The sequence below is a fragment of the Aplidium turbinatum genome, chromosome 10 (assembly GCF_918807975.1).
Source record: "Aplidium turbinatum chromosome 10, kaAplTurb1.1, whole genome shotgun sequence".
Taxonomy (NCBI): domain Eukaryota; kingdom Metazoa; phylum Chordata; class Ascidiacea; order Aplousobranchia; family Polyclinidae; genus Aplidium; species Aplidium turbinatum.
This window is the reverse complement of record NC_137481.1, coordinates 4,790,569-4,804,458: the sequence shown is the minus strand read 5'-3', so window position 1 is coordinate 4,804,458 and position 13,890 is coordinate 4,790,569. Positions and strand designations below refer to the sequence as shown.

Here is a 13,890-nt window from a genome sequence, read left to right as displayed (position 1 = left end):
GCTCTTCTACACACAAACGGGCAAAAACTGCGGATAAAATTAGAGAACACAAAAAACTCAGCTACACAAAAACCCTACAGAGTAAGCGATTCTGAAATTGCTTCCACAGATTAGTTAAAAGAAGCGTAAATCGCGTAAACTTTGCGCGATGTACGATTTGCAAACTTTATTGGTGTCTAAAACAAGTCCTGGGGGGTGTTAATCGCCAAATGTCTTGGAAAACAATACAAATTATATTATATTTTCAACAAAGGGTTCAACTTCGGAATCCAAAACTTTGAAAATTTGGGGGGGGCCATGGCTCCGTTCGCCCCCCCCTGGCTACGCCTATGGGCCTACCGGTAATATATTTGTTTTGCTGATTGTCCTGTTTTGGCATCAAGCACGTTATAACGTCCGCGTTTTGCCGTTTCAAACTTTTTCTAAACTTCTGCTATGTTTTCCATGTAGCCTATTATTTTTGGTTGTGGTGGTCAGAAATAATAACACACTAAATAGAACTTATAGGCTATAACTTATCTCCGCTACATCAACAAGGAGTTACCGTACTCGTAGCTTACACCTACAACCTTCATTGTCGTTGCAATGATTTTTAGGCCCTGGACGAGGGTGAAAGACATTAGAACTGTCTTATTGCATTTTATTTGATCAGCAGCGTCACTCGACCAATCGCATTGATCAATGTTAGGCCCACATGGTAGGCTACAGGTGAATTTAAAATGCAAAACCAAGAAATTAAAACAAAGCACATGATCAAGAAAAAATTGCAATAAAACAAAATTCTGTATTTGGAGCTGTTCGTATACCATGTGACAGCAATTGTGGGTCTCAATCTGAAATAGCTGTAACTTTTAAAACAATGACCCTGGTGACGTCAGTGATGAACTTGAAAAAATTTAACAGGATAAATCATAAATTATTAAATTTGCTAGGCTACAAAAAAGGAAAGTTTTATAATAAAATAAGCTTAACCATGGCTTAACCTACTGTAATCACACGATGCAGCTATGACTTTAAACTCCACTTTTTGCTAGTACACTACTGCAGATAGGCTACTATAATCTCAGATAACACACACAAGAAAATAGCGCTATTAGAATAAGCGCGAAAGTCTCTGGAGCTGTCTGCGTGCACCGGCAGTGGCCATGTCCCTTGTTCGCTTCACTCCATAGTTTTAGGCTTTTCTGAAGTAGGCTACAAGAGAAAGACTGAGCGAGGTTTTTACAACAGCAGAAAAAAAACTTTCTCTTTTAAATACCACCGTCTTCGCACAGGCATCTGGTTTCTCTGCTCGACTATGCACCAATGGGGAGTGGCGTTTTTCTTCTCGTAAATGTTGCTCAGTAAAGACAGCCGGCCGTAAGCTTATCAATAACGATGTTAGGTAAGCCTGCTACCCTTCGTCCACCAAACAGAGCAAAGGAACTGCGTAGGCTAGGCTACTTTGGATGACGATACCAAAGACTGGCCCGCTCTCAGTAGCCTTTCGTTGAGATCCGAAAAACGTCAACGATCTAGGTTAGACCTCATTTGCAACAGGTCAACAGAAGACGACGACAAAACCATTTATGATTTTTAAAATTTATCGGATGGACTGCTGCTTACAAGTTCATCCCTGCCAAGTTACCAACAATTTACACGAAACAATGTGGGACAAAAAAACGAAAATTATTCAACGAATAGTATTTAGAAATTTCTCATGTTCAACTCCGCGAATATGAAGGATTTCGGATTCCAGTTTGAAATTCTTGCTTCTTGACATCCCGGTTCTTTTCCACTTTTTCTCTGAGCCACATTCTCTGAAACAGTACTCAACAAAATTAAAAACAGCTAATAGGCCTATTTTCCACGGCTTTTCTCCATAGTGTCGAAGCGTTACGTTATAATTAATACCTTACGTCATACAACGAGTATTAGTTTCAGTATCAAGTCTGTCTTAGACAAAAACAACTTCATAGTTTTGCATTCAACTAAAGCCAGTAGAGGTTTAAAATAAAAATACATTCATATCCTGTCTCTACATGAATCGACACCAAATACAAGCTCACCTTCTCTATTTGCCTACATACACGACAAAGTCCAAATAATACCAAATTATTACGTTGCAGATCGCGATTTCGAATATTAAATCTTTTTCAGTACAAGTTTATAAAAGTTAAAACTCAGTAGTTTTGTTCACAAGAAAGTTGTTTATGTGGCCCGAATGCCCCGAAAACTTGTATCCTAGAAGCCTCTAAACTCTAAAGTATGCGAAACTACCGGCAATAATCTATCAAGGCTTTGTCAGTCCGAGGATAAAGATCCACAACCAACAAAACGAACCAATTAAACGACATGTAATTGAGTCTCTCTAGCACCGGCTTAACTAAGCGTGTAGTTGGCCTCTTTAAATTGCCTATCTCATTTTTTTTCGTTCTTAGCCCTCTACTACAGTCTGCTCTTAACATAAATTAACTCGGTCACCTGCAGGCCCGGGTGGGATAAGGTTCCCACGTTGTTGTTCGCTGCTTGCAGTTGGTGCATTCAAAGAAACGTTTTTTCACATTCTTCCACGAGAGAGTGTGGTTAAGCTGTTTGCAGCGTTCGTGCGGGGACCAGAAAGTATAGTCACACTGTTGGCATGACACCACCTAAAGAAAAAAAACTTCTATATTAAACCGAGCGGTGACCAGCGGTGAAATATGTTTTTATGCTGAAGAATGATTTCAAACATACCTCTACTAACAAAACCCATTTTTTCATGTTGTTCCAAAGTTTAACATTAAACCAACGTAAAAATACGGATTTAAATCACAGGTCACCAATTTCAACCTTGCAAGCTATTTCTGTAGTGTCTTCCATTTTCTTCTGCATCATTTCCTTCTTGACCAGTGGATTAAAGTATTGTTCCTGTTTTTCCATTTCTTCCTATAAAGGGATTATAAAGTATTATAAAAGATATACAGTAAATTAAATAAAATATAGTTATTGGGTTTGATTAATTAATTATTTAAAACTTTATGAAGAGATTTAACCTTTGACCCACAAAACCCGACCTTTGTACATTCTCCAACGACGAGTTTTGGAGAGCTACACTAGGGGCATTCAAACATTTGTGGAATGCTTTCATATTCCGAGTGCCCAACAGGATAAAACATGAAATATGCTTTTGGTTATCTAATGGTTGCAATCAATTCTTATTCGTTTCAAAACGAAGCCGTCAGGAACAAGTTGAAGAAAATTGGTGTTTACAACTAGATTGAAAGATTTCGATATGGCAGAGATGTTGAAGATGACGAGCGTTGGGGAAGACCAACAATCTCGAAAAGTTTTTAAAAAATCAATGATGTTAAAAAGCTAGTTGAAAAAAATGGAAGATCAACAGTTTTTTAGATACGGTAGCTGAGACCATGAGCAATATGAGCATATCGGTTGGTTCAGCCCATTCAATTCTGCATGAACATTCAGACCTGATAAAACTGTCTACGCGATGGGTTCCAAAAACGTTGCGCCCAGATCAGCTAAATCTAGATATGTAAATTGTCTACGGCGATTATGACCAAAATTAAAGCAGATGAAGATCATTTTTTCAGTCGAATTGCTGGGGATGTGACATGAGTTTACCAAAATGACCGCAAAACAAAACAACAGCCCAAACAACACGAATTAAGTGGTAGAAAAAATTTAAAATATCGAGGGTAAAATAAATAACAAAGTAATGGCAACCGCTTTCCAAGACTGAAAAAAAGTAAGTTGCTTATAAACTTCTTAGAAGGTCGGAAACTGTCACAAGAGCCTAGTATGTCGAAGCGGAAAGAAATTGAAAAGCTTTGGTAAAGTTCCATCGTGGAATCATCTTTCACCACGACAATGCAGCAACTGATTCTACACCCGAGACAAACAAAAATTAAAGGAAACTGTAACAGAAATTCCGGCCCCATTCATCTGGGAGCCCAGAAATTCAGTCGAATAAAAAATCGTAAAACATTACAAAACTCCACGAAGGTTTTGAATACCCCTCGTATGTCATGACAGCCTTGATAAAATATACAAAAGTTATAATCAATAAAGCCAACAACAAATAACAACTACAAAAACAACAATGTTGTTTCCGGAGAATGGAGACAAAACATTCAAATCACATTCTGTCATAACAACACTGGTCGCTTGCAAGAACTTTGTACATACTGTACTCTTTTCAAACTACAAATTTTTTCCTTCACCTAAAACTCAAACACAATGTTAATTTCATGCTTTAACAGTTCTCCTGTTCTATACATAACAAAGCCACAATATCAGGACAACATTTCTTACCACATCCAAGTCTACAGCGTGTGATGAACTTGCGCTTAAAATTTTGTTGAATTCTGCATCTGATATCTTTGAATTTCCAAATACTGAAAAAATACAGTAATTGTATGATTAGCTTTAGTTAGAAAAGTAGTTGTTAAAGAAATTGTTCAGACAATTTTTAATACTAAAAAGTTTAATAAAACTTTTGATCACTTTTTTGTATAAATCAGCAAGATGCAAAAATAAATATGTACATGCACAGCAGTTGGAGATGAAGGCTCCCACCTTTAGCTGAAGGCTGTTCTTGATTTTCTGCGTTTTCCTTCATAAAATCTCGCCGGTTTTCTTCAATTCTTTCCTTCAGTTTTTCGCTAGCTTTGTCACTGCTCAGTTTGGCAACCACAACAGAATTGGGATCCGATTTCTTTATTTCAACTTTCCCGTCTTTTCCTTTCAGCTTTGCAATGGCTTTGCGCTGTACGCAAATCCACAAAGAAAAATTACTTTGTGAACAACGAATTGGAAAACTTCTTTCTTTGTTATTTCTTTTAGTTTTTTTATAGGGCAATTACAAAATCGCACAGGGTAGCCAGCCAATGCAAGTTTGGACACGTACTTCGGTAGAAAAACATCAATCAAATACCTTGCGCAGTTCTGCTAATGTGGGTGTGTTGCTGCTTTGGGACACCTTCAGACAGCGTCTCGCTGACAACCAGTCTGCATGTAAATCCACATCTTTATCATCTCTGACGTCACTACCTAATCGTGGAGCAGCACTGCCACCTTGCGGTGTGATATCACTCGTCGTTGGAAGGGTGTCTAGATTTGGTTTTGGACTGAAATATAAGATATGGCTGATTCATTACATTTTGCTCAAAATTTGTTACATCCACCTCAAAGAGTGATAATGTTCGATATAACTACCTACAGATATACCTGATTTGTAACATTCTGCAAACTTTTCCAGATTTTGCTAACTTTTGGTAACTGTTTAAAATGAAATTATCTAAAAATAATATTTCAACATCTACTTTTGCTTTATTTTTAGCCGCTTGCTAACGTTTTTTAACTTACGTTTGTTTTTCCATTTCATTTCATACGAGTCATTCAAAAGTAAAAACATCGTAAAGATTTTTAGTCAGACAGTAAAAGTAGCCAATCTGGAATATGTGACAAATCAGGCAGCATGTCCAGGTAGCCAAGGAAAGGACAATCAGCAAACATCCAACAAGTGCTATCATACCAACAACGTTTGACGAATTATACCGAACAAAACAAAATCAAATTGTTACCAAAAAAAGTGAATTCGAATTGAAATGAAACAAAGCAACTTTCACTTTACATCAGTTCAATAATAACTTGATTCACATTCAAATTCTAGAATCTAGATTTCATAGGAGAACAGTTGATGTTCAAAATTTTTCAAACAACATATTTTGTTGATAGAAGGCAGAATGGCAGCCAGTTAAAGCGAGTGCGTACACCGAAAAATAAAATAACAATTGTTTGTGCAGTTTAAACGCCATTCAAAGATTTGGAGATGCTGATAAAACAATCAGGAGGTAACAACCATTCTAACAACTTTCTACCTGTTTAACTTTTTCTTTTGCTGTAAAAACCTTTCACGCTTCATTTTCATGAGAATTTCAGCGGATTTCTTCAACTCTTCAGCAGTTGTAAATTCAATTTTATTGCCACTTGGGTTCGGAGTAGGTGACAGTAAAACTGGTTTCTGAAAGGGAACGCACAATGCTTAAGCAATATAAGCATAAACATTTCACATTTTCAACAGATTTTTCACTGAAATTCCACAACAATTTACCACAATCTTACCTTCTTATTGCTAATTGTAGTCTGATGCTTTTCTTTCAAGGGTGTGGCGTCTTTTGAAGTCTGCAGTTACAAAGCAGGTTAATTCAAACTGAACAACTTTGGATCGCTATTAAAATAGAAACGTCGACAAAACTAATGGCATAACATTGATTTAGCGTCCATGACCGTTCAGCGTATGATAGCTGGTAATGGAATGGAACTTACATGTCGATATCAGAATCATTCAGACAGCAAATCACCCATTTTTAACGACTGATTTGCTGACTGGGTAAGTGACTTACTGAAAGCCAAACACTGCGTTAGGTAAAACATTTCAAGATTCCTGAATACGTATGTGCAATTGTGCATTATAGTAATGACGATGTCAATCGCTGTCAATTCTGGCTACAATCGATTGCCGAGAAACAAATATTATCCATGCTAATAAATCACTTCTTTTGTCAGCAAACTCTTAAACCAAAGTAAAAAGTTGTTTGTGAAATAGGTTTGTCTTCCGGGAGAAAATGTCAAACAAATTCTACGATTACGTTTGTTTCACATATTCAGCGTACGCGGATGTTGATTTGACGTGAAGTACAAATATAAATATTGAAAATCATCTTGTCACTGAACTGGTTTGCTGAGCAAGTCCTTCTTGCGGTTGTCAATCAGATCTTTCTTCTGCTTCAGAAATTCAGCTGGAGTAAGACTCTTGGCAGGAGCCGCACTTTTCGTTTCAGTTTTTTCTTTCTTCTGCAAATGATTCAGGAACTGTCTGGAGCCCGCCACCATATCACCTGACGTCAGCATCTCTGCGCTGTAGAGTGAACATCTTTGTTAGAGGAAAATTAAGTCATTCGGATACGTTATTCTTTCGTGGTTGATTGACTTTCAAGAAACTCAGCTGTTGACGATGCTTAACTTTCTCAACATCGCCGTCATTGAAGAGACAAAAAGGAGACAGACTATAGGTATTTTGAATTTCACCAGTTTTTGACTCTCTACTGCCGAAAGAAACAAATCATTCCACACAAAAAAGGCATATTAAATTTATGCAGAATTCATGAAAATCAGAGCGACTTCCAGAAAAAAAAAGTAGTATTGGATACTATTGGTCCATTTATGGTCAATCTCACCTGTGCAACAGTAACATCGGATTTGCTTGTATAATAAATAAAGGACTTATAAAAATCTAAGCCCGACAGATTGAAAAACTGTTCAAGTATTCTAGATTTTACATTGCTTCACCTCTCAAGACTCTCACCATCTGCACAGCAATTTGTGCCATCACACAACACAATGTGGCATCACACAACACGATGTGGCATCACAGAACATAATGTTGCCATCACACAACACAATGTGGCATCACACAACACAATGTGGCATCACACAACACGATGTGGCATCACACAACACAATGTGGCATCACACAACATAATGTGGCATCACACAACGTAATGCAGGCTAAAGTACATTCATGTAAACTGAAACAAAATATCAAATTAGCAAACTGAATAACATTCACGTACAAAGTGACAGAGCACCCGGAAACAGCCTGATTCCCTTCTATCCCACCGATAGCCTGCATTATCTTCGATTTTTCATGGATGGGATCCTGTTAGAAAATATCACAATGTTGTCAAAATAATGGTAGTTTCTGCGAAAGTCACAGCGCAAAGTAGCTTTGAAAAAGTGACAAATAGAGTGGCAGTTCCCATGCAGCAAATCAGTTCTTTTATAAAAAAAAACAAAATGATTTATTTGCTGGCAAGGTTGGAATCAACATAAGTTATTACCTACATTGTCACTAAGATCAAACATAATATTACCCCCCTGCAGCTTTAACACAACTTCACCTTAGCTTGGGCAAGCGGATTGTTGATGCTGCTGAATATTTTTGTCAATTTTGTCTTTGGCTCTTTTCTGAAACACGCAAATAACATTTTGCACCGTTATTGCATGAATCACATAGCGGCATTAATCGAGTCAGGAACTCGTATGAAATGGACGATAAGCGTCATCATCTGCAACCACATGCGGAGACTTATATAGTATATATGTACAGTGTACACAGGCAATGCCATTTATTGGCAATATAGTTTCTCAAAACTATCATTTCAAACTATCATATGGGCACAGCTGTAGCAGACAACAGAGTGTGAAAGCAATGCCACTGACAAGCACAGACGCCATGCAATCCTGTAACTCATTATACTGTAAGTAAAAGAAACTGGCAACACAGGGTCATAAACTTCTTAGTGGAACAACATTAAGAAGTTCGCTCTACCTTTGTGAGTCCGCGTTTGATGAAGGGGCGGTGGCGCTGAATGTTTGACCACCATAAAAGAACTGTTCTCCTTTCACTTTGTTCCAAAGAGTGTGTTTGTACTTGGAGGCAACAGGGGCAGATGGCGATCCTTGCAGCTCTCCACGCTTGGAACTCATTCTTTTATACTTTGATTGCATGTGGTAAACACACACGTCGCCATATTGTCTGAAATAGAAGCAACGATTCGCCGTCTTGCAAAACGATAATATTAGCAAATACAATCTGCAGTCACAACAGCTTAAGTCTATGGAAAAAGTTAATTTCTTAATTAATCATTCTGCAGTTTATTTCTGATAATTAAAAATCATTAATAAATACTTTCAACATTTTTTACATGTTATCATAATAGTCAATTTTATCACTTAATCATTTACTTGTTGATAAAGGCAAGACACTTTCCAGCTGGCTTCTTATTCCGAAACTTAGTAGCGGTGCACCATCCTAAATCAGCAGCAACTCCTACTTTCATCACCCTTTCCGCCACATCAACCGTCAGTGCAGGTGTGTTGCCATAACTGCAACAAAGTTACCACAGGGTAACGCATGCGCAACTGGTAACCACATGCGCAAACTAAATTTACGAATGCTACCAATGCATCAACACCTACTAGACGTGGCAACTATGACATAGTAAATTCATGAAGTATATATGAAGCATGCATATTGGCAGTGAACGTAGAGTAGACATTAGACAAACGGGCAAACTGTGATATTTTTGTCTGTAGACCTCGAGAGTACCGCACTTCCTGGACAGAAAACTTGTCCTTTCACATTGATTCAACGTCTGAAGACAAAGTTATTCTACCCACATGGAGTCTGAACCGATTTTGAGCAGTTGAATTTGTACCTTCCTTTGTAGAAGGAAAATAATCAACTGCTTTTAGTTAAGAAAAGCAATATCAATACCACAAAGCTCATACAAGATTTAGGATGGCACCAAAGTCATGGTCTCAAACGTTTGTGATACATAGTAACCAATAGAAACCTTTTTCCGGAATCTGAAGGCTCCTTCTTTGGAGGCATGATGGCAGGATTTAAGAGTCCTATCACTGTGCCCACTGTAATATTCCTCCACAGATCTTTGTGAACATTTCCAAACAAAAAAAGTGCAACATGCTTCGTGCAGTCATCTAAGTCGGTCAAATGCCAGATGCTGAACTGTTTTCCCTGAAAAAAATCAGGAACTGTTTCGATTTCTAAAATAAAACAAAAAATTGCATTAAACATTAGGTTCATGTCATCCAATGCAAAAAAAGGAGAATTTACACGTTTCTAATGATTGAACAAACAGCAGTGTTTACGTACATTTTTAGCGGTTTGTGGGTCCAGCTGCTTGGCAACCACAGCTATGGTGACCCAGTCTTTATCTTCTGAAAGGTTCAGAGTTGGTCGAATTAGACTCAGCTTCAGATGCATCTTTCCATCCATCCTCTGTTTGAATTCAGAACTAGACAAATATCTTTGTCTGAAATCAAATGTTTTCAGTTGAATTGAAAAGTGCTTTTTGAATAGAACGATGCTTATGACACAGTAAAAATTGCACATCAGTTGATTTGAAGAAATCGATCACTCTTCCCCTTATACTTTGATTTATTGAAACAACGTTGTTTTTGTAGAAAATGTGTAAACAGTACCAACTTTTTGAAATTTTGAACAACTGTAACAGGGTTGAGAAAAACCTGGGTTTTTTTAAAAAAGCCCAACCCGCCCGGGTTTTTTTAAAAAAACCCGGGTTTTTTTGGTTTTTTTTAAAAAGATGCAAAAAAGGTAGATTCATGCTTATTTCACCTCAAAACTACTTTTTACCACTGGAGTGCCTTTCACTCACAGTACAATAGTACATGCTTGCATAACTCAATAAAATAATGCACTACTACTAGGGCTGTTGTTGCTTGAAAGTTGCATCATCCATTAATTTCAAGTTGGATGTTGTATCATCCACTGATTTTTATACCAAGTTGATGCTACCTACATTATTGCATCATTTGCTTTAGATTTGAAGGCAAGGAGCATTTATGCCATCATGTTTAAATATTTTATATATATGTGTAATATGTATATAGTAATGGATTAGCAATTGCGTGGCCATTTAGGCAAATGCTCTGAAACAGCCATGCGTTAGAATCCAGAATCTGTAATTGGTAAATAACCTAGGCTACTTTTAAATTATGATTGGCTAGAAAGGCTACTTAAAAATAGCCTTCTAAATTGTATTTCACATCATATAATTCAGATTACAGTAGAGTAGTACTTTCACCAGTTTAACTATAAGGCCTTCTTGCATAAATGAGTTTTAGTGTAGTATACACAAGGGTCCACGTCTTTTAGGCGCTGACAATTAGGCACTGGTCTAATAGGCGCGCACACTGTGGCGTCTGGATATTTAGGTGCGAAGCACTGTGGCGCGCGGTCATTTAGGTGCTATTCCTAGTAAAGTCTGCAGATTGTATCAGCTTGGCAGGTGGGGGCGTAGGGCAATGCTTTTCACACAAAATATTATATTGAACAGAAAAATATATTGTTTCTTTAATGCGTGTGCGTTGTTGGTCATGGCTTCAGTGAGTGAAGTTGCTTAAACCGGCAATGCTTTTTCACACAAAATGTTATATTAAACAGAAAAATATATGGGTGAAGCTGCTTGAACTGGCAATGATTTTCACACAAAATATTATATTATTACCATAGCCAAAAAAGGACAGGCAAAGACTATGGATCTGCCATGATTTACGACGTAGGGATACTTCCGTAGGATTACTTCCAATAATGTTCGGAAGCTTGAATAATTTATTGATAAAGCTTTCACCAACGCAAACCTGGACTAACAACAAATAAAACAATAATAAATCAATAAAACAACAATATATTTTTCTGTTCAATATAACATTTTGTGTGAAAGATATAATTTTCTGGCAAACTGCCAAGCTGTTACAATCTACAGACTTTACTAGGAATAGCACCTAAATGACCGGGCGCCACAATGCTCCGCACCTAAATATCCAGACGCCACAGTGTGCGCGCCTATTAGACCAGCGCCTAATTGTCAGCGCCTAAAAGACTTGCTCCCATACACAAAGTGGCATTACTTGATTTTTGTGCACTGTACAATATCCACTGCGTTTTCAGTTTATTCTTGGAAATTTACTTCACAATCACATCCTAAGTCCTAATTTAAAGTTTGTTTTAAGTGCCTTGTAGTGTTTTTGTTCATTTTTTTAATTTTCTAATAAAAACTGGACAAATATGATGCTCTGGGTTTTTTTATGGGTTTTTTAAAAAAAAAACACCCGGGTTTTTTTGGGTCGGGTAAAATACCGACAACCCTGAACCGTAAACACTTTCAAAACCATATCTTCATAAGTTACAATGTTTCTTTGCTATGAAATATGCAACATCGCTGTCAGAAATGGCACAAATATTAAGCAGCCTTCTGCATTTTGTATTGTTGCTAAATGTCTGGAGATGAAAAAAAAAAAAAAAAAAAAACAGATTGACCTGTCACTAATGACATTCAATAAGAATGTTTCTATTCTAGCAGCTGAAATTTGAACTTTAAGTTTTAATTTGAACTTTTAATTCAAAGTGTTAAAAAATTTCTAGTATATAAATCTTTTTTCTTAAAATTTTAAAATCTCGTAATATATAAGAGATTCCAAGCAGGAAAATAGTACAACAGTAAACTTGAAAGACAGTACATACTTGAGACGAATTCTAGAAAAAAATTCAACCGCAACATTCTCCTCGTCATTAAACTTTTGTTTGCTTTTTGGCTTTAAAGGAAGAGTTCCCTGAGTGAAAAACTTCTTTGGTGGTAAGGTTTTCTTTAACTCAGCAGTGTCAGAAGATTGCTGTGACTGACGAGCGATCCTCAGTTTCTTTTGGGGAGGTTCGACAAGACTGTTGGAAGGCTTTGCAACAGTTTTGAATTCACTTGCTGGTTCTTCAACTTGTTTTGTGGTAAATTCTTTCAATATTTGCCCATCTCGATCATTAAAATTTGTCTCATTAGATGTTGCCGTTTCACTCTTTGCAACGCTTTCACCACATGATGAAGCAAAAGCACTGTAAAAACTTCTTTTAGTGTCGTCTTGTTCATCTTTTTTAGGATTTTCTGGTAATTTGATAGTTTTGACATCAACTTTTGAAGATATTACGTTTACATTTTTGCTTTTCATTTTTTCTTTCAATTTTTCCATTTGCCGTTGCAGCTGCTGGTATTCCTCTGAAATAAATAAAACAATTGGCTAATGATTTATGTAACAGATAATCACAAAGTCACAGAAATTAATATTAAAAATAACACTCAATATTATTAACATACTGTTGATTTTTTAACATTCAACTTCTCACACTGTGTAAGTCAAGTAAATACATATATAGTTAGATTTTTTAATGAGGTCAAAATGAAGTTTAAATTTTTTAAGATTAATTTTAACATACCGTATCCAAGCTATTTAAACATTTCATCATCTAAGCTTTGCACATTGCGAAGATTTTGATATTTTTTCTAAGAATTTCTTCACAGAACAATAACAAGAAATACATTACCTTCCATACTAGACAGATTTTCATTTTCACTGTCAAGTGTAGTAGAAATGTTTGGTTCTAAAATAAAAATTAACATTCTTGTTGTTTACTTCAATAGCATTTTGTAGCGCTGCAAAACTATGCAATAAGTTAACAAACATTTGTTCCAACATGTGGAAATTTTCAGTCCCGTCCAGCATGATACGAGTAATTCATTGCTGAAACACATGCACCTGTGTTATTTCTTTCAATACCACCCTTGTTTGTATATGTAAGTTATGTAACACATGTATGCGAGACAATGCAAGCAATACATAAACTTCAAAAACAAGTGTACAGACCATAACTGGATTGGACTATATTAAACTTTTAGACTGTTGCATTGTTTCATAGACAATATATACTACAAAGCTTCCATGGTTTTCAGGCAAAACACACAATCATAGTTCATACAGAGAATATGCAATAAAAAATACTACAAATTACATGTTTTACATTCTGACATATTTATGCTTGAAAATTACCAGTTGCAGATAAAAGGGCATCTACATAAAATCTTCAAGAAATTCTTACTTGTCACATGACTGTTATGATCCTCTTGAGTAATTTCTTCAGTAAAGCCATCTTCTTCAAACAAGGCTTCTAATTCATCCAAACTTTCATTGGAAGCCATTGTAATGTAATAAAGTGCAATACAAGTCACAGCTTTCTTAGAAAATGGTTAACCTATACCAAAATAGAAAAAAAACACTACAAGCTACCATAACACATGGTAATATTTAAACCATTTTAAGACATCATCTAACATCACCATTGCATTACTATTTTTGGCTTATAATGACTAACTAAGGATTGAGTATTTCAAACTCATCCTTAGTCTTTATAAGTCAATATATGCCCTGGTGCACTTTTACCTTTGCCTTCATGTTTAATTAGCACTGTCATGATTA

General features: G+C 36.4%; 1 protein-coding gene across 1 annotated transcript; it reads right to left on the bottom strand.

Annotated features, from left to right (window-relative positions):
- Window positions 1-1,596: 1,596 nt before the first annotated feature.
- Window positions 1,597-13,644, bottom strand: LOC145778640 (protein MCM10 homolog). Its single transcript, XM_082590173.1, has 18 exons — window positions 13,514-13,644; window positions 12,962-13,018; window positions 12,113-12,635; window positions 9,722-9,881; window positions 9,402-9,583; window positions 8,791-8,931; window positions 8,375-8,581; window positions 7,944-8,010; window positions 7,617-7,702; window positions 6,718-6,901; window positions 6,106-6,165; window positions 5,862-6,004; window positions 4,916-5,108; window positions 4,558-4,747; window positions 4,294-4,376; window positions 2,812-2,907; window positions 2,464-2,630; window positions 1,597-1,799 (listed from the first exon to the last, which is right to left on the bottom strand). The coding sequence occupies exons 1-18, from the start codon at window positions 13,611-13,613 to the stop codon at window positions 1,673-1,675; spliced, it is 2,766 nt and encodes a 921-aa protein (XP_082446299.1). The 5' UTR covers window positions 13,614-13,644; the 3' UTR covers window positions 1,597-1,672.
- Window positions 13,645-13,890: the final 246 nt, after the last annotated feature.